General features: G+C 41.7%; 2 protein-coding genes across 2 annotated transcripts; one reads left to right on the plus strand and one right to left on the minus strand.

Annotated features, from left to right (window-relative positions):
* Positions 1-151: 151 nt before the first annotated feature.
* Positions 152-2720, minus strand: iyd (iodotyrosine deiodinase). The gene is made up of 5 exons (XM_020091779.2): positions 2479-2720; positions 1033-1230; positions 785-944; positions 499-655; positions 152-374 (listed from the first exon to the last, which is right to left on the minus strand). The coding sequence occupies exons 1-5, from the start codon at positions 2657-2659 to the stop codon at positions 192-194; spliced, it is 879 nt and encodes a 292-aa protein (XP_019947338.1). The 5' UTR covers positions 2660-2720; the 3' UTR covers positions 152-191.
* Positions 2721-4057: 1337 nt separating this feature from the next.
* Positions 4058-24966, plus strand: ppp1r14c (protein phosphatase 1, regulatory (inhibitor) subunit 14C). The gene is made up of 4 exons (XM_020091780.2): positions 4058-4412; positions 19397-19480; positions 20236-20268; positions 22456-24966. The coding sequence occupies exons 1-4, from the start codon at positions 4179-4181 to the stop codon at positions 22528-22530; spliced, it is 426 nt and encodes a 141-aa protein (XP_019947339.1). The 5' UTR covers positions 4058-4178; the 3' UTR covers positions 22531-24966.
* Positions 24967-25015: the final 49 nt, after the last annotated feature.

Raw genomic sequence — 25015 nt, forward strand, 5'->3', positions numbered from 1 at the left:
TTGTGGGATGTTTCATCCTCATTTCTGGATAGTGGGAGGAAGTGGAGACTTGGTGAACATGGTTGTAATGGCTTTTATGACTCAAAGCAAAATACAAAATTTTTAGAGTCATTTCAAGTAAATGCATTGTTAAAGAAGATGAAACTTATAATTTGCCTTTTCCCCTTTATTTCCTCTGCAGATTGATCCTGTCATACATGCACAATAATTCCATCCAGAGGCTTGCGTTTTAAATCCGGCACGGAGGCATCAGATGCAGGGTAACCTACAGGGAGCAGCAACAGCAGCTTCTCATTGGTCGGCCTTTTGAGGAGCAGCCTGAGCCGGGGGCCGCAGTTGAGGGGAGTTGATGTGACGGTAACGAGACCGACATTCTGTTGAGCAAATGGAGCAAATCTGTCAGTTGCTCTATTGGGCAGTTCTAACTTGCATGCTCTTGAGAACTGACCAAGAAAACAGATGGAGGTTCATATTTCTATGATTGATTTAATTGTTTACCTGCAGTGCAGCCAGTAGGATTCCACAGGATATGGAGACACTGATTTCATTATAGTAGTGTGTCTTTTTCTTGCCATTTGGTAGAATCCCGTAGGTCTGTTTGAAGATGAGGATCAGGTATGGTGCCACATCCAAGTACTCCTTAATCCAGTTCGTCCTGCAGGAGAAAATAAAAAGATGAGATGTGTGAAATAAGATGAGGATAAACTTCACAGTGGTCCTATTAATCATTGTGTATGAATTCTGGTACAGAGAGCGTACTATGGAATGAAGTGTTGGTGTTCACCTTATTTTAGCCAAATCTTGCACCCACTTGTCCCCCATCCTCTGACGATAGTTCATCTCCTCCTCCTCCTCTACCAGCAGTCTGATCTGATGCTTCATCTCTGCGTCTGAAACCACAACGAATGTCCAGGGCTCCGTGTGTGCACCACTGGGGGACGTACCTGCCCAGAGGGGAAAGCAGTGCAAATATACAGAAACAAATTACAAACAAAGCATTATGGCAGATTGACAGTGGTCCTTTTTACATGCCTGCAGTGCGTATGACATTGTCGATGACTTCTCGTGGGACCGACTCTGGGCTGATGAATCGGACAGACCTCCGCTGGTTCATCAGATTGTAGAAATCTTTGCTTCTGTTCAGAATCGTTTCCTCGGAGTAACGCGGCAGGGAGAAGGGCACATGTGGAAGGTCCTCCTCCTCATTGCTGTCTGCCCAGTCACCATCCTCTGAAACAATGACAGAAAAGCAGTAGCAGTGAGGAGATTCTGATAAACTTCTAAATTGGTAATAAAAATGAATGTTATTCATATAACAATTTTCTATTGTTATTCTATTGTTAGACAGTGTTTTTACGTAACGAAATACCACATCAATAGCAGCTCATTACAACCCATAGTTATCATTTGTTATGAGGTGACCTGTGCTAACTATATAAATTATGACCAGAGCAAAGGGCGAAGTCCATGTTGGGAGCAGTTCGGGATAAAGAGGATGATGAATGGATTGGAGAGAGACCAGGGACAGCTTTCTCATTGTTATATTAAAGCTCTGTCAGATTGTTGTTTATAATGAAATGATAAGTGATTCTTTAGATATTTTGATGTCACCACTATTATAGCATAATAATAATAAGTTGATTATAGTTGAGTAATGTCAGATCTGGAGTCAAAGACACTGAGAACAGACACTCACCTCCTATCTAACATCTTTAGCTCCTTCACTGAAAAGGTGGCGATATAGTTGCAATAATTTAACATACTGTAGCTGACACATATCCAATGTCTGCTTTGGGGAAAGAGCAGGATTTTTATTCATGCTAAAATTTCACAAATAAAATAACCACAGGGAACGCAGCAGTCACAACCAGGCCCTCAGACCAAATACAGGAAAAGAGCCAAAAGGCCACTAGAGAAGTTATTGTAACAGAAGGATGAGCAGAAGATGTGCTTAGCGACATCAGCAGTGTGCATGTGGGAGTATGTAGTGTAGTGTCAGGTGTAGTAGAGTGAAACTAAAGCAAGGCTGAACTAGAATAGCAGTCAGATTTGGTAGTAACCTCCGTTAACTTCCCACAGTCACCTTAAATTCAATCAAGCCCATGAAGCTTCTTCTAGATCTTGTTTCATCTTTGTCACATGTGATAGTACATTGAATATTTCAAGGTTTTAGACAGTTAGTCAAACAAAAGAAGCTCTATCTGCTTCCAAAGCAAAGAGAAAACAAGAGAGGTAGTTAATGTGTGATTAGCTCAGATGTTAATGTGTGATCATGGGAAATATTTACCAATGTTTGGCAGTTTGTTTAATAAAAGACATCCGTGGTTTACGATGAATCAACAACACAGGACATTAAATCGTGTATGTTGTATGAAATACATTTTCTGTTATTGTGATGGAACAAATGTTAATTTAAATGTATTTTTGAGACTGAAAAGGAGTTCAGCCCTGCCAAGTTAGTAAAATTTCTTCTCTTACCGTCCTCCTTTGCTGTGATTTCTGTATCGTCCTGTAGGTCCTGGTCCACCCAAGGTCTCGACTCCGCTGAGGTTTGGGCCGGAGAAGTCGACGTGGTCTCCTGTGACTTAAACAGCATGAATCCTATCACCAGGCACAGGACGACCACCAGAGCAGGCGTGAGGATGGACAGGAGAGCCATGACTGCCTGCCTGGCAGAGTGCAGAGAAGAGGATACAGGTATTTGACTTTTGTTTTTTTTCCGGTCTAGCACAGCTGACCTGATGTTATGAAACACTATTACTGTTATCTGACGTCAGTGCAGGAGGCTGCCAAGAGGGCAAACAGGTTGCCTCAGATCAGCTATGGATAAAACTGTTTACACAACAGAACATCTATGACCAACCTGAGGAGAGTCTGTCATTTTTCATTTTCCTGTGATGTGACTCTGAACACATATTTATAAGCAGCCCTGATGTTGGTTATGGTGCTACATGACATGATGACTGATGTAGAGCAGCACAATATATCATATACATGGCCACCATATAAGCAACATTATCATAAGTTCCTTTACTGTGCTATAAACTAAATCTGTTAATCATTTACTGTGTTATGAGGTCAAAGTATAAAGTTTACATTGTTATAATTACTATATCACTTTTTTGTGTACTTCAGATTTATCTATAATCCCTCAATTTCCCTTGTTTCCTGAGCAATTTTACCACATTCAAGAAATAATTATTACAATATCATGATGTCTGATGTCAGATGGAAGTGATGATGATGATAATCAGAGGATTTTCAGTCATTATACTGTACATGGCTTATTTTGCATCATCTTATATACTTAGATTAAACAGAAAATTTGATCATTTATTGCATGGCGTGTTTTCAGTGAAGTTTTTTGTCAGGGGAATAGTTTAACAAAATGATCCAGTTGCCTAATTTATATTTTTTTCTTTTTGTTTCATGTGAAAGAATACTCCACATGACCAAAAGGGGGTGCAACCGTTATCCTTCGACGTCTATCCTGCGTTTGGGTTGAGACATCAGCATATTAATACATGTAGGTGATCCAGTTTCAGGTGAGTATATCCAATCCTGTTCACATCTGTACATCACACAGCAAGACAAATACCCAACATGAATAGTTTCGTAAATAATGACATACAAACACATGGTTATAGAGGAGCTGCTCTCTCCAGTGTCTGCTTGTGCTCCAGCTCCTGCGTGCTGGTGCACGAGGAGCACCACTGAGGGAACTGGGCTGCACACTGCAAAAAATAGACACCTTTACTAATGTTATCTACACAACAAACTGCTGATGGAATCTTTTTTAAGGGTAATTCAAGAGATTTCAATAAAATTCTTTGCAGAAATTCCTTCAATATTTTGCCTTTTTTAGTAGCAGAATGGACAATGTCACTGTTTGAACTCAGTAATATGATTCCACTCTGAATGAAAATGAGTTTTTCTGTATCATGGGAAATACTAACATCTATTTCAAAACAAGACAAGCACCTATGCTCATTTCTTGCAGTGTGGCTCCGCCTCCTCGACTGTCTCCGGCGCTGCGCTTTAAATAGCAGCTGTTTAAAAGCCCCTCACCAGTCTCCTGTCTGCCGTGCAGCACCCACGACCTCCCAGCACTGCAGCCCACCTCTCATCCACACAGACACACACTTCTCTGAAATAATAACCCCCCCCTGCATCCCGCAATGTCGGCCGCCAGCACCGAGACTAGTGCCCCTCTGCCCACCGCCGGCAGCCGCGTCTTCTTCCAAGCTGCGTCCGGGGTGGGCTGCGTGGGCTCCGGCCCCATCACCGGGGACGACCCGGTGCAGAAGAAGCAGGGCAAAGTGACGGTGAAGTACGACAGGAAGGAGCTGCGGAAAAGACTCGTGCTGGAGGAGTGGATCATCGAGCAGCTCAGCGAGTTGTACGACTGTGAGGTGAGTGTGGAGCGCACATCTTCAACTCAACACACGGTCAGTGCGCGCACTTGGCACAGACACCCTGAAATGCACATGGAGACAGGTGGAGAAATGCTGATCCTGGGATTCTGATGATTAAATTTTGTGTTTATGACTAAAATACAACCGGATATCAAATTTGCACACTTCATCTGATTCTTCCTTTGTTTGCTGAATGTATTGGGGTTTCTGGACCAGATTGCAGCCACTCTCCTCTCATCTGTGATTTTAGATGTTCCAAGCTGTACAATGCATCTCCTTATCATCCTCCAGTCTTTGTCCTCTGATACATTGATACCTGCCAGCTTACTGAGTGGCTGCTGCAGAGTCTAAGCGACACAAAGCTGTCTGGCTTGATGATGTGGCTCTTTGCTTGACGATGCATTCGATGCTCTTCTCTCAACCTCTTTGTCGCGAAGTGAAAGAGACAGAAGCACTGCTGGTTTACACGAGGTCGGGGGCAATAGAAAGCGCACGGTTTGCGCCTTTTACGCACCAGTGTTTTACCGAAAATGTGCCATTTATCAGACTCGATCTAACATGTCTAGTTTGAGAAGATGCGTTTTTTTGCATTGGTTGTAATTTTATTCCCTGGACCACATTAGTCTATCGAGCTGTCCTTTCGAGTAGAAGGTAAATGCACAATGGATATAAAGAGCGCAAGTGTTTGGACACATTGGAATTAATTCCTGCATCCTTTCTGCAGCAGATTTTTGACCTTTTAAACCGTGTGCGCTTTTAGAGGGAGCATCTGTCGCCAGACGATATTGACATTCCAATTAATTTGCTCTCTCACGTCCACAAGTCGCATTCTTTAACATTTTAGGGGGTATGGGGGGGGGGGGGTGCGCGCGCGTTTGAAAGAGGAGGAGAGAGAGAGATGGATTGCTAATGTGTTCGTGCGCGTGCCCGATACCCCACACACACACAGTATGCTGCCAGAGCCAAGTGGGAGGAGGTGTTGGGTTGGAGAGGAGGAAAGAAGGGCAGTGGGTTAAGGATGTTGCTGATGCTGTGAGTCTCCTCGCCAGCCAATCGCCTCCTCGGGCTCTGACCCGCTTCCTCACAGCAGAGGGGCCGCACACAGACATGCACATATGCACGCCTCGGTGTGTCTGTCACCTCCAGCTCAGCCAATCTGAGACGGAACAGGCAGCGTGAGCTTGAACACACAACACGTGCGTGCTCACATGAACCTGCCAGACTTATAGCTGAGGGGATGGGTTTTATCTTAGTGTGTGTGTGTGTGTGTGTGCATGCATGCACATGCAGTTCTTCATTTGCTCAACATGCTGAATTTCAAGTTATTCCAAAGATTGATTGCAATGTGTGTGCATGTGCAGAGGTTGCACAAATCACAGCAAGACATGTCATCAGGAAACATTGAGAGTATTGCAATGCAAATGCTGAAGGCAAATGAAGCCAATGTGGTCTCCTGTAGTTCCAATCTTCTATCTCAAACATCATCAGTAAAGATGAATCTTCCTCCCAGCCGTCTCACCCTCAGCTGCTGTCTTCCTGTCTTTCGTCATGTTTTTGAGCTTCCTCCTCTCTTTATAGCCCTGCTGTGGTTTTCACTCAGTTGAAAAAGAGCTGTGCAGTCTGTCTGAGAGTGGACTAGTTTACATTTCAAAGCAGGATGAGCTCTTGGCTGCACATCGGTCTGTTGTCAGCAGGTGCTCTTGATCTACAAGTCGAACGTTGCCTCCCCACACACTGATCGACCAGGCTATTTGATGTTGTCAAAGAGAGCAGGCGTGCACCGTCCCAGTGTTGATCTCAGACAGTCACGTCTCGGCCATGCAACATTTGCCTTTGTCTTCCAGTGGATGTGTGGGTTTTTTCGTGGGTTGCTTTCCATTCGATGAATAATCAAGATCCGAAGATGTGTTCCCTGCTGTGATTTCTGGATGTACAGAAATCAATCTTTGATTCAGCTTCCGTTGCTCTACTGTGGGAAAAAGCCTTCACTCTATTATCTTCAGACGTCCCCCTTGTCTTGACTTCACTTTTCCACATTTCAGTATAGATATTCCCAGCAGCATGACACCTCCTTACATTGTCTTTCACACATCAAATGGGATGATATCATATGATAATCCTCTTGTTCCGTGGTGTTGTTGCCAGCATGATATAATCTGATATCATGCCTGATGCTGGAACAAGCACAGTGCTGACTGGCAGTAGAAAGGAAAGGCAGGATTTCAGAGGACGACTGGTGATGAAAATGTGTACATCATTATTTTGACACACTGCTGTGGTGCATTGTGAATGCTTTCTTTCATCTGAGTGCTGCTTCACTGATGATGTTTGGTCACATGAATTTAGAAATCACACCTACTTCATGCCTGCTAACACCTCCAGGTTAAGACCATAAGGTGGACAAAGGTCTTGAGTGTGTGTAGTGTGTGTGTAGTGTGTGTGTAGTGTGTGTGTAGTGTGTGTGTGTGTGTGTGTGTGTGTGTGTGTGTGTGTGTGTGTGTGTGTGTGTGTGTGTGTGTGTGTGTGTGTGTGTGTGTGTGTGTGTGTGTGTGTGTGTGTGTGTGTGTGTGTGTGTGTGTGTGTGAGTTAAAGAGCATGAGAGAGAGTTGGCTGATTTGACTGACCTGGCTTAAAGGTCAGCCTCCGTATCTGTTTCATAAGAAAACATGATACTAGAGGACATTGCAGACTTTGTGTGGGGGTTACGGTGGTGCCTTGATGCTAAAAGTAACAAAGTGGAGAAAAGGTTAATCCAAACAAATTGGATTTTGTTTTTCTCTGGGATTTTTTTCCTGTCTCTAAAAGAATGACTCAGGCACAGCAACATTAAAATCCAGAACAAGAAAATATTTGCATGTCGGTAGTTAAAACACAATTTAAGAGACATATTTCAAATAACTATTATAAAAACAGGTTTACTGCTACATAATGAATGTGAGAAAACTTTGATGGTCAACATTTTGGGGAAATATACTTATTTGTGTCCTCACATAGATGAGAAGACTGATACCACTCGCTGATACTGATATGCACTCTAACCATAAACTGTATAAAGATGGGCTATTTATCTCCTCTTCCTCCTGTTGTACAAAAATTAAGCTAAATATCCCAGATACATTTTGCACATTTGAGGTCATTTGAGCAGTAGTGATCTTGGTGCGGAGGTAGTGCCATTATACGCATCGACCAATCATGAGTCAGTCTCCTCTGTCGATCACAAAATTTCCCCTTGAAAACATTTATTTAACGTCTACTTTGTCATTTTACTCTGGTCATGTCCCATCTGCTAACATGGAGAAGGCAAGGTTTATGACCTGTACTGCAGCTAGCCACCAGGAGGCGATCAAGATGATTCAGCTTCACTTTTAGGAGCTGTTATGAAGTCCATCTTTACATTCATACGATGATTCTAACCAGTAACTTGGAAGCTAAGCTTAGCATAAAGACTGGAGCTCTAAGGGGACATGGCCAGGCTCTGGCTAAGCTAATGGCCTCCCAGCTGCAGCTTCATAATCAGACTACTGATTTGTATCATTCTTCTCATCTAACACTCAGGAAGCGTATCAGTCTAAATATCGAATAGCTCATTTAACCTCAAGATAATAAGACAAGACATTTAAATAAAAAGAGGCTTCACTCTCTCTCTCTCTCTCTCTCTCTGGGCTATAGGACAGAGAGGAGAAGAGGCAGAGAACGTAGAGGAGGGGGCGACTTGAAGAGGGAGGGAGAGAGAGAGATCACAAAACATTCAAGTGCTCCCAGTGCAGCTGTTGACCTAATACAGTGCACAAATACAGCAGCTTATTGTGTCCTTGTTCTTCTGCTGAAAGACATTGCTCACATTATAGGGTTGAATATAAAATATATTTCATATTATTGATTTAAATAGATTTCTTTCAAATCAATTCTTCTCATTTGAATTAAAAACTGTCAAATAATAGTAGCAGGTGTCCTTATATATTTCTTAAAGGTTCAGGTGATCACATTGGTCACCCTGAAGATATTCAGTTTATTTTTATTTCACCTCTGTTTATTTGATTTTACTTTTGTAAGGGATTCCAGCATCAAGCTCACTAATGCTGATTTTCTTTTGCATAGACCAGAGGCAAACCCTCACATTATTAATTTCAAGTTGACTTGTTAGCTTTGGTCCATCAACACAGGCCCAGGACCCTGAGAAGTCAGCGGACCACTGAACCAGAGCCTCTCTTTGAACTGACTGTTAAAATTTCTTGTTTGAATTTTACAGAGCTCGGTTAAAAGACAACGAGACACACAATAGCCAAAACCACACAACGACCACACAACGACCACACACACACACACACACACACACACACACACACACACACACACACACACACACACACACTCTGTCCCACTGTGAGAACCCAGACTGGGCTGTTAAAGATTGCAGTTAAATGCTGAGGTCACATCCAGGTGATTAAAAGGCAGAGTGTGTCGGCGCAGCAATGAGTCCGTCTGTCTGAGAGTGCCGAGACACAATCAATGGAGGCTGTCGAGGAAAAGACCTTTCCTTTGTGTGTGTGAGAGAGAGAATAACGGAGAGAACAGAGGTTGATGAAGAGTTAAAATCTGATGTCGGCTCGCAGACTCTGCAGTATTTGTGTGTGTTGTTGGGGTGCATGCTGCAGTGTAAGGGGAGAGAGACACTGTAATGCCCTACTTTTCGACGCCCCGGCTTCAATAGAGCCCCACTCAGTGAAGGGTATTCATGTGTACAAGCACAGACACAGTGCTCTGCCCTGAGGCTGTGTGTGTGTGTGTGTGTGCATAAAACCAATGTGGGGTTTTTTCAGCTGCTATTTGTCAGATACGGGGTGGAGAGCGGTCTGAGGTCCTTTCCATAAATGGATGAGTGCACACACATGCACAGTTCAGCGTACATATTGGGAACAAATGGAGCTAAGGGGAAGTAAGAGATCATCAGGAGCATCTTCTCGTTGATAATACAGATTCCTGGGGGTGGGTTGTTGTTGAAGGGTCTGTCTCAAGGCGGTGTTTGTACGTGTGTGTTGTGGACAAAGACATCTTGGTCTTGTTGCCGAATATCGTTCCCCCTAAGCATCAAAATGAGAAGAAAGAAACCAGCATCTTCGCCACCCCCACACTTCTTTTGTCCTGCGACCTTGTCAATAACCCTTCCCCTTCCTCGCCTTTCATGTTTTTTTCTTGCTGGGAAGGAGAGCGACCGCGTATCATGTGAACCTCATAGGGAAGCAGATGAGGAGTAAACAGTGCAATTCAAGCCAAGTCATTATCGATGTTCAATAGGGTCAGGAATATCATGCCGGGGACAAACACACACATAATGAGACACAAAGACGGACACGTGAGGTTACTGGATATACTGTACGTACACATACTGCACACATACAGGTGGAAGCAGACTATGTTTTATAGTGTAGGTCATGCTACGGGTATATAGGAGGTGTCTTCATTACTGTCGCTTTCTAACGTGCATCCATCACCACTGACAGCTGATGGATGAGATCAATTGAGCACATTTCACTTTGACTGATAACAGGAAGTGAGGTAAGGGTGATTACCTAATTCGTTAAGGAACGTGTGACAGTCGAAGACATACAAAAATAGACAAACTGAGAGGGAGAACAAAAGACATTAGAGGTGTGGAAAGTAAATAGAAAAAGAGGATATGTGCATATTATAAAAGAGACGACAGGCCCAGCCAAAGACTGTAGATAAAGATATCGTCACTTCTTCCCACTATACACAAATGAAACCTCCCAGATTTAGGTGCTGCCATCTTGTGCTGATGACACTGTTTGGAATCTGCGGAATGGTGGGTCCAGCCCAGAAATGCACTCGACCAATCAGGAGTCAGTCTCAGCTGTCAGTCAGGACATCTCACCCCATTTTATAGCATCAAATGACTAATTAAAACCAAACTTGGCAGTAAAATCAACACTTGAACTACGTAAAATTAGTAAGTAAACTCAGAGCAATCAAGCAGGTAGCAGATACGTTGAGGAATATGATACACAGGAGGTTTGTTAAGGTCAGTAAGTGTTTCTGATGTGTTTATGGATCCGGCTGGGGAAAGTCGTAGATGATTGTTGTGTGTGCTTTGGAAAGGCTCACATTTATCCATCAGCCATTTAAATTGCATAGACTAAATTAGACTCTTGCTTGGCGTCTGTGTCCAAGCACTCGTTGACACATTTTATACAACACCTGCAGACACATGCATCTGCTGCTAAACAATCAGGGGTGTTGACATGAATGCCGTTTAGAGAGCAGATAGCCACCAGCTGATGAAACAGTTATAAACACACCGTCAGCAGAAAGGTGTCAAATGTCTTATCGCAAAAGCAAAACCAAGGGCAAAGGTTGCAATGTGTTGTTCCCCTTTTTCCTGTCATCTCTCACATCCTACTGTCACTCTCTCCTCCTCTCCCTCGTCTCGACTTCAGATCCATCCAGACTCCCACTGCTGCTTTTTATCCTCCTCCGCTTCTTTCTTTGTGATTTTCCCTCCAGTGTTTGTTGTACTGTCAGTGTGGCTTTCGCATAAATTAAGTGGATTAGTGGATATAGGTCTGTTGTTGATACTGATAATCATAAGTGATTCCAAATAGTCAGGACAATATAACTTTCAAGACTTGAAGAAACCAGACACTTTTCTTCATGGGGAGAAAACATAGAGTGTTTATAAAGATTAACAACATGACGGGTCCTAAAAAGTGAAGCCAAACCATCTCCATCTCTGGAGGTTGGCTGTAGTATGGGCATAAATTCCACCTGCTTCATGTCAACAGATGGGGCATGGGCCACACTAAAAGTCTCACGCCGATGTTTATTCAAGTGTTATTTTTTACGATAAGTTTAATCAGTTATTTGATGCTATAAAACAGTGTGCAACATCATGTTTGACAGTCGAGACTGAGTCACTGCTTCGGCTCCAAATGACGTCTTTGCCGGCAAAATGGCAGCGTTCTTATCTGGGATATTTTAAATTTACTTCTGGATGGTATAGAACAAAGTGGAAACCTGCGGTATGATAATGATGGAATGAAACTGTTCTTTTTGTTCTTGCTGTCAGCTTCCATCTTTCTCTTCTGTCCTCTCCCCTTTCCTCCACGTCCTTTGTGGTTTCCCACTCTATTAACCCCATACTCTGTGTTTATGGGCTTAGCTGGGATGGCACAATGCTGTCATAGTGGTAGTAGATATTACTGCCAAACCCTTGGGAGGCATATCATTCTTCCTGTTGGAGAAAATAAAGATGGATCTGGCAAAAATATAAAAAAAGATTGGGAAAGAACAAAATGTCTGTAGGTTATAAACTTGAATTATGGGTCTTACAAATATAGCCCCCAGAGTCTCAAGACGAAGTGGTACAAGAGAAAGATCTTAAAACGGCAAGTGCAATCATAGGCAGTGACATACTTCCCATTTTGATAATATAGTTTTTTTTTGTGAATTATTCTCCAGACATATTTCATTTTGGGATTTCAGCTGCAAAGGGATTTTTAGATTGATAGACAAAGGAGAAGCAGCTGCAGAGTGGGAAGCTGCTGAGCCTGTGAAAGGAAAGAGATGTTGACTTTTCACACTCACACACTGACTTTCGTGTCTTCCTATGACATCTCCTCCCATCCCGCGTTGATCCACTTAATCACTGGTTTCACTGTCACCGTTTATAAACTGGCTGTGTACAAAACACTGACTCACACTCTATGGTTGGCTCTGCGAACAGATGTGAAACACTGTCGTCATTCACACGAGTCTGAGACAGAGGGGAGAGCAGGAGAGGAGGGAAGATTGTTGTTTTGACTTTCAAAGTCTGAGAGGTGTGTTCAGATGAGGGTGTGTTGTTTATTCAAAATCATACCTTTGCATGTGCGGAATGACTCTGCACATTTTCTGAAGTGGCACAGTCAAATCACTTCATGGAAAATGTAAATAGAGACAGAAACGACCTGGTCAGCTTTGATTTATTGCTGCTTATTGTCTACGCCTTCACAACAAAGGGTTTTCTAATCGTCGCTGTTATTTGAATAAATCCATTTGCGTCTTGATATGCTAGTTTGCTGATTGGTTGGCTGACTGACCTTGACGCTATTGACGTTTTTGTCCAGTTTGGTTGGAGCCGCTGCTTTTGCTCTCAGAGTAAAGGTCCTAATGGGCCCCAGCTGTCAATACATCAGCCAGAGGGAGAAACAGTTTGTCTGGTAAATACAGTGAAATGAATCATCTGCCCCTGAACCACAAAACTATGAAATGGGGTCAAAAGATATATGCTAGAATTTCCATGGTTGGTGATACACCCTAATAGTTAGTGTGGGTTTTAAATCAGGAAGATGAGATGATTTCAAGCATTTTTACCTTTCAGTCAGTGTATTGTTTATGGTTTTCTGAGGGTCATGGGGGATGAAGCCAATCGCAGCTGAGAGGCGGGTTCATCCTGGACAATGCCGACATACAGAGACCAACAACCCTTCATATCACATTCGCACCTCGAGACAATTTAAAGTCTTTTAACCTAAACCCACTGTGGGAGGAAGCCGGAGAACCCAAAGAAAAACCCAGGCAGACGTTAGGAGAACATGCAAACTGCACCCAGATTTGCCGTGTTAAGGATTATGGTTGATGTAACGTGTGTCATTGTTTCTGTCCAGCCATACTAAAACCTGGAGTTTCCTTGGTCTCTAGAGTTGTGTGGACAGCCGATGTAAATGTAGCAGCAGTGATACTGTACGTTAAAACATATCAATGTGGAGGTAGCATTTTCAGATAGAGAGTGAGCAATGAGAAGTGAACAAATGATTCATTTACATCACAATTAACTTCCCATAACCACCCTGCATAATCACTTATTTAAAAAATTCCTTTGAGGGTTAGTTTCTCCCTCTGATATGCGGCACAGTGTCCTCTAGAGTACAGCTGAATCAGCGTGGGAAAGCGCCTGCTGCAGCAGCAGCAGCTAACTTTATCCAGTGAAGTCACTTCATCTGTGCTGCATGGATTCAGCAAATTGCATCGCTGGAGGGGCAATAGGGAGGTGCTGTGAGACGGTGGGGGGTGGATGAGGAGCTGATGAAACACATGCTTTTACAGTCGCTCTAATCTGTCGTTAATGTTCCAGATATTTTTGTTCCCCTCTTCATGCTTTGTAAATCATGTCTCCTGCCGTTGTCCTCTTGTTCACCTTCATCCTCTGGGCTTCCCATCTCTTCTTTTTTTTCTTGTCCCATCCTTCACCATGTATTTTTCGTCGTGCTGTAGTTTTTTCTCCCTCGCCTCACTCTGTCTCATAAGATGAATTCATCCAACCCTGAGCTCCTCCTCACCGCTTTGATGTGACACAGCATGGCAGTGCGGAGAGAGGTAGAAAACTGAGCTGTGAGGATTTACTTTGTTGCACAATCCTCCTCCTTCCTTCCTCTCTGCCTCATCATCACACATGACCCACTTATCAGAACACTCCCCGTTTCCCTGTATCTTTATTTTCTCCTCCAGTGTTTTCCAATTACTGCTCCTAAACGTACTCTTCATTTCTCTTTTTTTTCTCCACTCTGTAACTCATCTTTGCACATTTCTTGTCCTTTCGTTATTGAACTTATTAAATCCTTCTTGCTATGTACCTTTCCTCACTTTCTCCCCATGACCATCTTATAACTTGAGCTGTGATTAAAGGAGCGTAGGTGTTATGATCTTATTTACTCTTTTACTTTTTTTTATAGCGGATAAGACAGTATTATCTATGGGGGATCTCTCAATGTCAGCCTGTACTTCCATTACTTTTCCATCCTGTGCTTTTTTTCACTATGACACCAGCGTTGGCCCTTGTTGCCAAATGCTCTTGAATCTTGTTGTCTTTGCAAGTTGCATTCTTTTAATCCAGAGATATCTATTTTCTTTTAGTTTTTTCATCGGCGGGCCCACTTGGTCACGGTGGATTCTAACATACCGGATCATTTCAGGGCAATATCCGGAGTTCAGCTCATGTTTAAATGCAACTACACACACACACACACTGAAGATGACCAGAGAGAAAATGACAACTGATAGACAGTGATGTCAACCGCTATGCCTCCCACTTTCAGCATCCGCACTTGACAGCTGCCATGATCCTTTCAGACAAAACCTTTTAGCTACAGCCTCACGCCTCACTTGTCAAATGCACAGGCTGCAATAATGTTACAGAACAGAGCTAAACTAATGGCATAATTTCTCACTTTACTAGTTGCATGAGAGCAAAAGGTGCAACTCTGTCTACAGCCAGGAATACAATTTGACGGAACAATTAAGGCTAAATTTATGGCACAAAGGAAGTGTGTCAGCCACTTTGCAAACAAATTGGATGTTGCCTTTCCCCGCTAGGTATCTTTCAGGTAGTGGAAATGGTTGACAGATGAATGATTGGAGTAACTGTGGAAACTCTACCTGGGCAAAACAAAAACAACGGAGAGTGACAGAAACCAATTTATAACAATGGTGACTCTCAGCTGGTTCACTCCATGGAGAGACTATGGTGGAACTGGTTGTTCTGGTTCATACAGACTCTGAAAAGAAATCAGAATGAATCACGGGTGAGTGAGGTGATTCTCTGTCACCAGAGGTTTGACTCTTGTTCCGAGTTGTGTGTTTGCATTGAGCCTGAATGAGGTTTGTGGTGAGTCACAGGGTCGGGGCTGCTTCAATTAGCTTTGATTCACTTCATCTGACCATCCAGACTGAAAACACTGCAGCTGCTTAACTGTCGGCGAAAACAGGTCCGACACACACGCACACACTTTCTCTGCGCACAAAAACAACAACACACTGGACGGCTGTCTCGCTCTCTATGTTTCCCTCGGACTCTTTTGCTGGCTGGGTCGCGCTCTTCGCCGAAACAAAGTCGCCTTATTGCAAATAAACACTTAGCTCCTTGTTATCTCTCTTGCACGCTCTATCCTCGACACATGATTTACACACTAACTCTGTTTTCCTGTTTTTACTATGTATTTCTTCTGCATGTACAAACACACACATTTGCCCTCATCTGCAGCAAAAGCTGCTTCTATGCTTAAAACACAGAAATACTTATTGCTGGATTTCACACATTACACACATCATAAAATGAAAGAGTAATTTAATATGTGTAGTAAGGGACCAAAGAGTACCATAAGAACACAATTTTATTAGCAAATACAATAATACTATTTCAAAGTATATGACTTAACATCAATCAAAAATGATCTTCTAAACATTTCTTTATTAACTCTGTCTGTTGTTTTATTATTTAGCAGGATTACACAAAAACTGAGAATAACCTGTTTAACTTCGGGGTGGATTCATCTTTTTTTTCCATTTTCTTTAACAATGCAACATAGAAATGACATAAAGGACTGATCTAAACAAAGTATACTTCACAAAAACTAATTTGTGTTAATGCTATTCATAATTACTTTGCAATAACAGCCTCTGTCACCTTTTCTACTGTTGTGTCTTTATTTCTGTCTGGTTTATATTGTTCTCTCTGCTGCTAAATATTCATTGGATATTAAAACCAAACCCACACACTTTTTGGGAAGAGGTTCTGTGTGATTTGTATGAACCCTTTTGCAACCCATGCCTCTACCTACTGTCTAAGAAAATCATCGAAGTCAGATTTTGTATGTGCATTATTTTGAATGTATTTGTGTGTGTTTATGCGAGTCTGTCTCTCCTGACATTGCACGCTGTCACTTTTTGTCATCCGTCCACTGCTGGCGAGATGGAAAATTATTTCCCCCCGGGTAATGGGTGTGATCTCATCTATTTTAGGCTCTCTCTAAATCACAAGCTGGACAACAACAATTCCAGTGTTTATCTGCATGTTAAGCATGCGAGTGTGTAAGTGTTTTTCCTTTCTTGTCATTGGATATTTAATGCACTTATCTGACACCTCACAGGAAGACAAGGCCCAGTGGTGAGCGTTTCTTTGCAAAAGATTGATGGTTGGGAAAAGGCTGTGTGGGTGTGAGAAGACTTACATGTCGTCTGCTATTGCCTGCAGTCATGCTTCACACACATGCCATACTTGCCCTAGTCATCACCAATCCCTGTGACAGAGGGTGATGGACTGCATGCTGACAAGTGGAATGGTCAGACACACACACGCAGACGCACACATGGACTCTATAGGCAGTCTGAATGATAACTATGCATAGATGGATAGATAGAAGTAGGTCAGATTAACTTCTCCCTCCTGACTGACTTTCACTCTGTTGCTCATTCTAATTCACTTATCCATCTCTATTATTAGGTTGAGTCGTCTCTCTGATGAAAAACAACATACCACAGTGTGCAAGTAGAACACCACTCACTGTTGTTTTTACCATAAGTGACTGAGGCCATGATCCCTGATTTGTCAGGTGCAGTCAACAAGTTGAAGCATCCGTGTTTTCTTGAAATTCTAGTTTATGGGTTTCATCTGTCCTGAGGGCATGAAAGGTATGTCAGTCAGCTTTGCAGGATCTAAATTAAGAATAGAGTTTTTCTAATTCGATATCAAACCCCATGCAAGAGAGCAATGACTACAAAATCAAATAGTGAAGTTGAAAATAGGGATAAATCTTAAGTTTAAGGATTATCATTAAACTGATCGTGGTCTGTGCATAAAGCCTTAAATAAATGATATAGACTGAACTGAGGAAAAGCTATGACACTGCTACAACACATTGTGATCTTGTTTCATAATTTGAACCTACAAACTAGTTGAATAAACTTAATGCATTTGATATGTTATTTTCAGGTATCTTTAGCTAAACCACAACGGATCACATGCATTATAACACAGCCAGAAGCACTGAGAGGGAAATTACTGCTTCTCTGCCAAGCTAGGCTAATTATCATTTAGCTATGCTAGACTTTGCTATTTCCTTATTAATGTCAGATGATGTTGAATCAAATTAAGTTTTCTGTTGCAAGAGGCAGTTGTTAAAAAAAAAGTGTGGAGCTATACAAGCTAGAGTGCAGTCACTGTTAGTTTGTTTTCTTATTATTTCAAATTATGTCATTTTATTTCAAATTGCAGATTTCTATGATACAATCATTCCAAACGATATATTGTCAAAAAGTGAAAATAAAAAAGTAGTAGTGTGAGAATTGTAATAACACACAATAACACCATTATTATCATAATTTCCTCTCCTTTCTCTCTTTCTCCATCCCCTCATTCATGTATCCCTCCTCTGATATTTTCACATTTGCATATATCCCCAGTTCCACTGCGCACACCAAAATTCTAATTGATGACAGGCTCTCATATTTCCTGCCACATTCCCTCTTCTCTCCGCTTTGCTTTTCTGTTCCTTAATGCGGGGGGGATTTCAGAGCGAGACCCTCTCGCTAAGACACGGAGAGAGATTTCAGAGCAGGAGGTCGAAGGGGACGCTTGGCTTGTCTGTGGAGACGCGGAGATGCTTAAAATGCTGCAGATGTAAATGCCTCTTAACGGCTTAGGAATAAGGATGAAGGTGGGCTAGCCATTTGTGCATATGTATGTGAGTGAGCAAATTCAGATGAGATCTGAGCAAGCGTCGATATGTGTCACTGATATTTTTTTTACTGTGTAAATAAGACTCATGAGGTTAAGTCGCCATGTTGCACATTCTTGCACACTCTGCTTTGATATTCATCTTCACAGTTGCTGATAAACATGAAAACTTTACTAGGTACAGTAAATCTTCGGTAGTTAATGACCGAGCTCTTAATGTACCATGCTTTCCTCTTTCTGTACTGTACTTGATTGTGAGCTAATTCCATTCTGTGCACATCAACCCACCCGTGCAAAACTGGAATCACAGTGACTGAACTTCTCCGCTGAGAGCAAAAATCTAATCATCCTTCCACCGTTCCTGTGTGAAAATACCAGTGAAAGCTCCAGGCTAAAGCATGCAGGAGTCTTCAGAGAGGCTTGAATACAAATACAACCTATAACTAGAGTCTGTTTTAGTCTTGTAGCTTCCTGGCTGGTCCAGGAATGATAAAGCAAGAGGGTGTCAAACCTTTCAGGCATGTTTGCTGTCAAGGGGTTCTCTCTATCAGACTGAGCCTTGTAGCTGTGGTAATATCACAGTTTTTCAGGGAGGAATCACTAAAATCCATTTCATTTCCATGAAGTAAAAGCTTTCATTCCTGCCCTTTTTTTTCATTTTGTGCCCACGTACATAAACTGCAGTTACGGTTGTGCAACTAAAATGCTTTGTTAACATTTGGGAAAAGACTGTGAGCTGTTAATAAAAACATTAATTACAGGCCTGTAACGCAAACTGTGGTTTCCTGCATAAAAGTCCCGACCTTCACACCCTCACTTTGGCACTTAAAGTTGTCGTTGGACTTAAATCGTGAAGTTTGTAATCATAGATATTTTTCCAAGGTAAACTGGGGTGTGACAGCAGCAGCAGTAGAGTCCATTTTATTGCAGTATGATGTCAGTGAGCAGTTAGCTGTTGGTAAAGGCCACCACTTGGACGAAGAAGCTGCACTTGCACATGGTTTGCACAGGCTTTAATTCCCCGAAGGGAGAGTTTGGGAGACGGTGCGGTAGCTGGGAGGGAGGGGTTGATCCTCCCTGCACGGCTCTTCTGCACAAGCCTTGTGGTGGAGTAGAATGAACCAAAGGAACACAGGACCTTTGAAGCTGTACTGAGCTGAATACGGCCTCTAACCACCAAGCCACTAAATGGCCCTGCCCCAGCACAATGACATTTCCATACGATGCCTGTTCCTAATAGGCAAATAGATGTTTGGGCTGTTTGGAGTGCAGAGATCTGGAAACAGGGTTTTGAATTAAGACTTGTGCTGAGAGGTGGAAAGAAGAAATTGACAGTGAGAGAAAGTGTGTGATTGGTTTTGGTGATAGTTTTCAGTTTGTTTTCCATTTACATCCTATGCTCTCCAATGTCCTTGTCTACCTGACGTGTCTCTGTGTCAGCCGCTCACTAACCAAGAGCATCTCTTTGTTCCAGGAGGAGGAGATGCCTGAGGTGGAGATAGATATAGACGACCTGTTGGATGTCAACAGTGACGACGAGAGAACCAGCAAACTGCAGGTATGTTACTGTGTGTACATGTCTGTCCATCTACCTATATCTAATTTAGCAAACAGTACTATATTAAAGAATACAAGTGTCAATTAGACAACGTGTATATAAAGATAAATGACACGTCTCCACTCCCTCATGTTGTATAACAACGAAGCTAAAATATCCAGGGGTTGCCATCTCAGTGCTTTTGACATTATTTGGAGTCATTGTCTCGACCAATCCTGATTCAGCCTTTATGTTTCACACAGTTTTGATACCATCAAATATCTGATTCGAACTTAGTGGATATCTGCAAACATCTTTAAGAAAAATGAGTTTGGTCCATATCTTATCAGCTGGGTTTATGACCTGTACTGCAAAATGTTTTGGCTTCAATTTTTTGTGTGCTGTGTCCATCTTTATATAAAGTCTATGGTTCAGACAGAACATGAAGCATGTTATCGCATTGTGTTATACTCAGAAGTTTGAGTGCTGGACTTTTTGAGCAGTTTGTGTAGATTCGTCCATCTCGAAAGACAAATGTTGTTTTGTTCTGGCATTGATACCAAAGCCTGGTATTAGCCATCAAGTCTTAGACTATCAAAGCATTTTACCACCAATTTACCTTCTAGAAAGTGACATTATTAAGTCTAAGTTTGAAATAGCTATCCACATTAACCAACAGCAAAACAATAAATTTTACTCATCGTGTGGCTGCAGTGAACTGATGACAATGCTGTAACACGTCTAATAACTGTCTCTGTTTTTTCCTCTCTGCACAGGAATCATTAATAGACTGCTACAAACCAACAGAGGTTAGTATGTTATAGTGTCATCCACACATACAATAAAATAGTCAATATCAGTGACCTAGACCCTATTGATGCTCACATGCTCTATTCAATTTGCTTTTTATAGAAAAGAGTATGTTGAACCTCCATGTTGATGACACACACACACACACACACACACACACACACACACAGTGATTCTTTATTTTCACTGACACCCTGACTATAGTCGACAAAGGCTTTAAAAGACTTTAAACACACAAGGGACACGCTATCTGTTTACTGAGTGTGTGTAGTGTGTGTTTACCACTGAATGGGTGTGTGCCAGCATGTGTGTAGAGGTGTTAAGTGTTTGTGTTGAGGTGAGGTGGGGTTAAGCTATTTTGGTGATTATAGGTGGGGATGCCTGGACTCCCCATCTGTCGTCCGTGTGTGTGTCCATGTGTGTGTGTGTGTGTGTGTGTGTGTCATTAGGTTAGCCTGTTACAGCTATTACAAGGTCAAGTTGGTATTCAAAGCAGTAGTATCCAGCCAGGTGGACAGCCGCTGATATGTGTCACACACATACACACACACACTGTAATCCCGTGAGTATGGAGCAGCACAGATGCCATTTTGAACACGCTCCCAGAAAAACACCATCAGCTGCGGATAAACAGTGAAAGAGAGCAAGTGAAAGACAATTGAGGGACAAGGTGAAGGTGACAAAAGGAGAGAGGGATGGAGCAGGGATGAAAGAAAGAAGTACAGCACATTAGATTATGAAGAGAGGGAAGAATAAGAGATAGAAGCCTGTACAAAGAGATGGGAAGAGAGGGAAGAATAAGAGATAGAAGCCTGTACAAAGAGATGGGAAGAGAGGAATATATGAAAAGACAGCTGGAGGGAGAAAAGCAGACCAGAGTATAGAGGAGGAGGAGAGGTACAAGAGGAGGGGGAGGCATCAGTAATTAGGTCATGAGCAGTGTCACCCCAGATGTAACCAGAGGGATTATATTCCATCATATTCTCCACCACAGTCACACGATCATGGATTTAGACCCAAGATAAGAAATGTCTTTGCCCCACTTCCTCACTTTTGTCTCATAATCCCGTATTTATGCATTTCTCAATTAGAAGACAACACCATCATGTGTGTTGAGTTTGTTTCTTAGTGCTCACTTCCCCTCCTTTCAGTACGACCTCTGGCTGTTTTCACATGCATGCAGCAAAAAGTGAATATGTCTGAATCAGATTCAACATCCAGGGCTCCTGCTCTCATAATTCCCTGCGGCACAAGCAATTCTAAATCATCTTGTTCGGTCGGATCAGAATGAATGAGAAGCTGACTGTCGAATTTTGTCAAATTGCATCAGATGTGTCTGATTTTGAAAAGAATAGTTCAATATTTTAGGAAATACACTTTCCTAAACTGCTGTTTTACTGACAATAAGATGAGGGGAGCTCCCTGGGATTAGTTTTATAGGTTGGGAGGTCTGCCAATTTTACCCATTTAACGCCCTGAACGGATGCCAAGAGAGTTTCCCAATGATTCTTTAAAAAAAATTCTCATTAATTCGCTAGACTGTGGCAGCCTGCATTATTCTAATTTGTCCCGCCAGTTTCATAAAGAACCAAACATTTTTTACACCTCTCATATAATACGAGATCTCTAACTTGTGTGCTGCACTTTTTGCCGTTCAATCATTGATTATCCATAACATTTTTACCGTCCACGCAAACAGTTGCGCTCATAGTTTGAGCTACAGTTGTGTCATGCAATGCAGTTCAAACTCTCATATGAGAACTTATCTTTCACTCTTAAGTCTTTAATGCATTCAGACATCTACAGATTATAATTTTGGTTAGTTCATAGAAGTAGCTATAGTATAGGGGCGGCTGTGGGCCAGGAGCAAGGGCGTAACTTTGTGTTGTGGTCAAATGGTAATTAATATTTTTACCAATTAAATATTTCTTCATATACCATGGAAATAAGATACTTAACCCCACATTGCTCCTAAGGGCCAACAATGGCCGACAGTGTAAGAATGGTGTGTGATAGAAAAATTGCTGTATATGGAAGCGCTGTGGGGATGGGTGGATGTGGCTTGTGCTGGAATGAGCTTTGACTGGTCGATAAAACTGGAAAAATAAATAAATAAATTGTTTTAGCTGGATGTGTGAGTGAGTGCAGCTGTCTATCTCACTCATTTTTTCTTTTCGTCCCTGCAGGTTTTTGTCCGTGAGTTGCTGGGCAGGATAAGGGGAATGAGAAAACTCAGCGCTCCCACCAAGAAGGGCCTATAATGGCCGCCGTGTCGGCCATCAATCAGACGTCATCTACATCATCTCAGCTCCACCTGCTTAACCACACTCCACATGGACTGTCATCACACGAAAATAAGTTGTCAAAACATTAGCCAATGCAATTATGCACCATAAAATCCATGCATATAGCACTACAAGTTTATTATAATATTTGACTGTTGAAAGGTACGTTAGCAAAGCCGAGGCGACATAGTGTAATCGCATACATACAGCCGCAGGAAAATGTAAAACCCTGCAACGTGCCAGAACTGCAACTGTGCTTTTCCATGAATACCACCTGATATTACATGTCAGAGCCATGTTAAAACCACTGCTGTGATTCCAACAGCCATACAGACTTAAATCTCAAAAAGGGAGGTGGTCAAAAAAAAAAGAAGAAGTTTGTACTGACGTAGGTGTTAAATTAGCTGTAGCACTATGTAAACACAGTGCTTCATGATATTGTCTTTTTTACTGAGGTGTTTTGCTGTTACTTCTTTTTAAGAAAAAGTACTGTATGTTGTTCACATGATTCAAATGTGGTCTTCAGTTTTTTTGTCCTTCTTTAAAGTCAACCTCTTTATCCTTCCTCTGTCAGTTCTTGCAAATGTAAGGGAGCTCTGCAGTTTTGTTTTAAGCACAAGGCATGACAACATCAATTCTGTCAGTTTATATTCTGGAAAAGAGTGGCGACATTTTAGCGGAGAGTTTTGCTTTCTACCCACTGTTACTCATGCACTTTTCACCACAGCAAGGCATGATGGGTGTTGCAGTTCTCTCTACAACACCTATATGATTGGCAGTCTTTCACTTATCACGTTAAGCGGTGTTGCTCATTGCCTGTCCCTCATCAGAATACATATCAGTTGATTGTATAGGTTGAAGCACAAAGCCCAAACACCAATTGTTTCTCATAGCCGGTTCCACTCAACTCTACGAACAAGCCTCTCTAATAGTTGTCGATGTTGCCTTTAAGGACATTCAGGATCAGTTCACCTTTTACTCAACACTGAACCTTAACTACTGACCACCTAAAAGTTAAATGTGGTGGAGTCAGAACCTGAAGACAACTTGAAACTTTTGACACTTAAAACTGTCGGGTCTTGCAAGGGAAGGTGTGCCAAACCTGGGGGTGTTACATCCTAATGGAGGCATTAGTGTGACACAGCATTTTCACAGAGACTGTTTGTCAAATGTGTTTGGATTTTTAAACACTTTTCCCCCAAGTTGCAGAAAATAAGTTGCAATCGCTTAAGTTTAAAAGTTACTCACTGTATATTTGTTACTGACTTTCTGTGCACCAACACACTTCTCAAAAAGCTGTAAGCTCTGGTACAATCATGACTCTGTTATGGGGTTGGGCCCAGTTTCATTTCCGGGCAGTCAATTGTGAACCAACTGGAATGGAGCAGAGCTAAACCTGCCATATAATATATGTATACATATATATACATATATATATATATATATATATATATATATATATATATATACACACAGTATATACCCTCAGCTGCCAAAGACAAAAGCTGAGGGTATATGTTTGATTTTAACATAACACTTCCAAACCACCCGTCTTGCATGCTAACAACAGAGAAAACATTAATGAAGAGTATATATATTATAAACTTGTAATCAAGCAAAAAAATACTTTTTTGACTTAGCTACCATATATGACTTTGTAGAACTTTTTGTGTTGAAACAACGTGACTGTCACGTTGGAGAGAATCCGGGAAATTTTAAAAATGGTGCTGTTTTTGATGTTCTTCCCAGGTTTCGGTTGTATAAAAAGGTGTTTTCACTGTCCGAATGATGCCAGAGAAATGTATCTGAAATAAATATGTCTGTCTATATGGATGGAGTGCTTTCAGTCTAAAGTATAGCATCCTCTCTCTTTCCTCTCCTCAGTCTGAGCAGGATCAGTGTCACCACGCTAGCAATGGTGGATTTATTTATAAAACGTCATGTGTTTTCTGGATCAGTGAATAGGAAGGAAAAGTCGAGGAAGAAGCCATTACAGGCAGCTGAAATGCAACCAGGATTCGTGTCAAGGTACTCCATAGGATTTTCTCTGTCAAGAAGTAGTTCAGTTCAGAAGGCTGATATTTTATAATTTATGGGATTTCATGTATTTCGGAAGTGACCATATTAGAAAGCTTTACATTTGCATGTATTTATAAAGTAGCACGTTAAAGGGAACATTTTGTTGGCCCAAAGGTTTTTATTTCACAAAATAAACATTTTCCTTTTTATACCTTTTATTATTACTATTATTATCATTACAATTATTATTACTCAGACTAAAATATTCAGTTTCTCTTTTTTGTTTTTCTGTACATCCACAATAAGCGTCCTAGTTTTTAAAATGTAATGTGATGTGTGGTTTGTTTTTGCTGATAATAAAAATGCAGAACGACTCTGTACTGTTTAAACGTATATCCCCTGTGTATTTCATTTTTAATGGATAAGGATGATGTCCTATGTG

The sequence above is a fragment of the Paralichthys olivaceus genome, chromosome 19, assembly GCF_024713975.1.
Source record: "Paralichthys olivaceus isolate ysfri-2021 chromosome 19, ASM2471397v2, whole genome shotgun sequence".
Classification (NCBI taxonomy): Eukaryota; Metazoa; Chordata; class Actinopteri; order Pleuronectiformes; family Paralichthyidae; genus Paralichthys; species Paralichthys olivaceus.

What these genes read in the sequence shown, in the direction of transcription:
- iyd (XM_020091779.2), bottom strand. Translation starts at nt 2,659, where the DNA reads ATGGCTCTCCTGTCCATCCTCACGCCTGCTCTGGTGGTCGTCCTGTGC. An exon ending in AATCACAGCAAAGGAGGACG is followed by an intron (nt 1,231 to 2,478) that starts GTAAGAGAAGAA and finishes TCATTGTTTCAG; the next exon opens with AGGATGGTGACTGGGCAGAC. An exon ending in TCCTACTGGCTGCACTGCAG is followed by an intron (nt 375 to 498) that starts GTAAACAATTAA and finishes TTTGCTCAACAG; the next exon opens with AATGTCGGTCTCGTTACCGT.
- ppp1r14c (XM_020091780.2), top strand. Translation starts at nt 4,179, where the DNA reads ATGTCGGCCGCCAGCACCGAGACTAGTGCCCCTCTGCCCACCGCCGGC. An exon ending in GCGAGTTGTACGACTGTGAG is followed by an intron (nt 4,413 to 19,396) that starts GTGAGTGTGGAG and finishes TCTTTGTTCCAG; the next exon opens with GAGGAGGAGATGCCTGAGGT. An exon ending in AGAGAACCAGCAAACTGCAG is followed by an intron (nt 19,481 to 20,235) that starts GTATGTTACTGT and finishes CTCTCTGCACAG; the next exon opens with GAATCATTAATAGACTGCTA.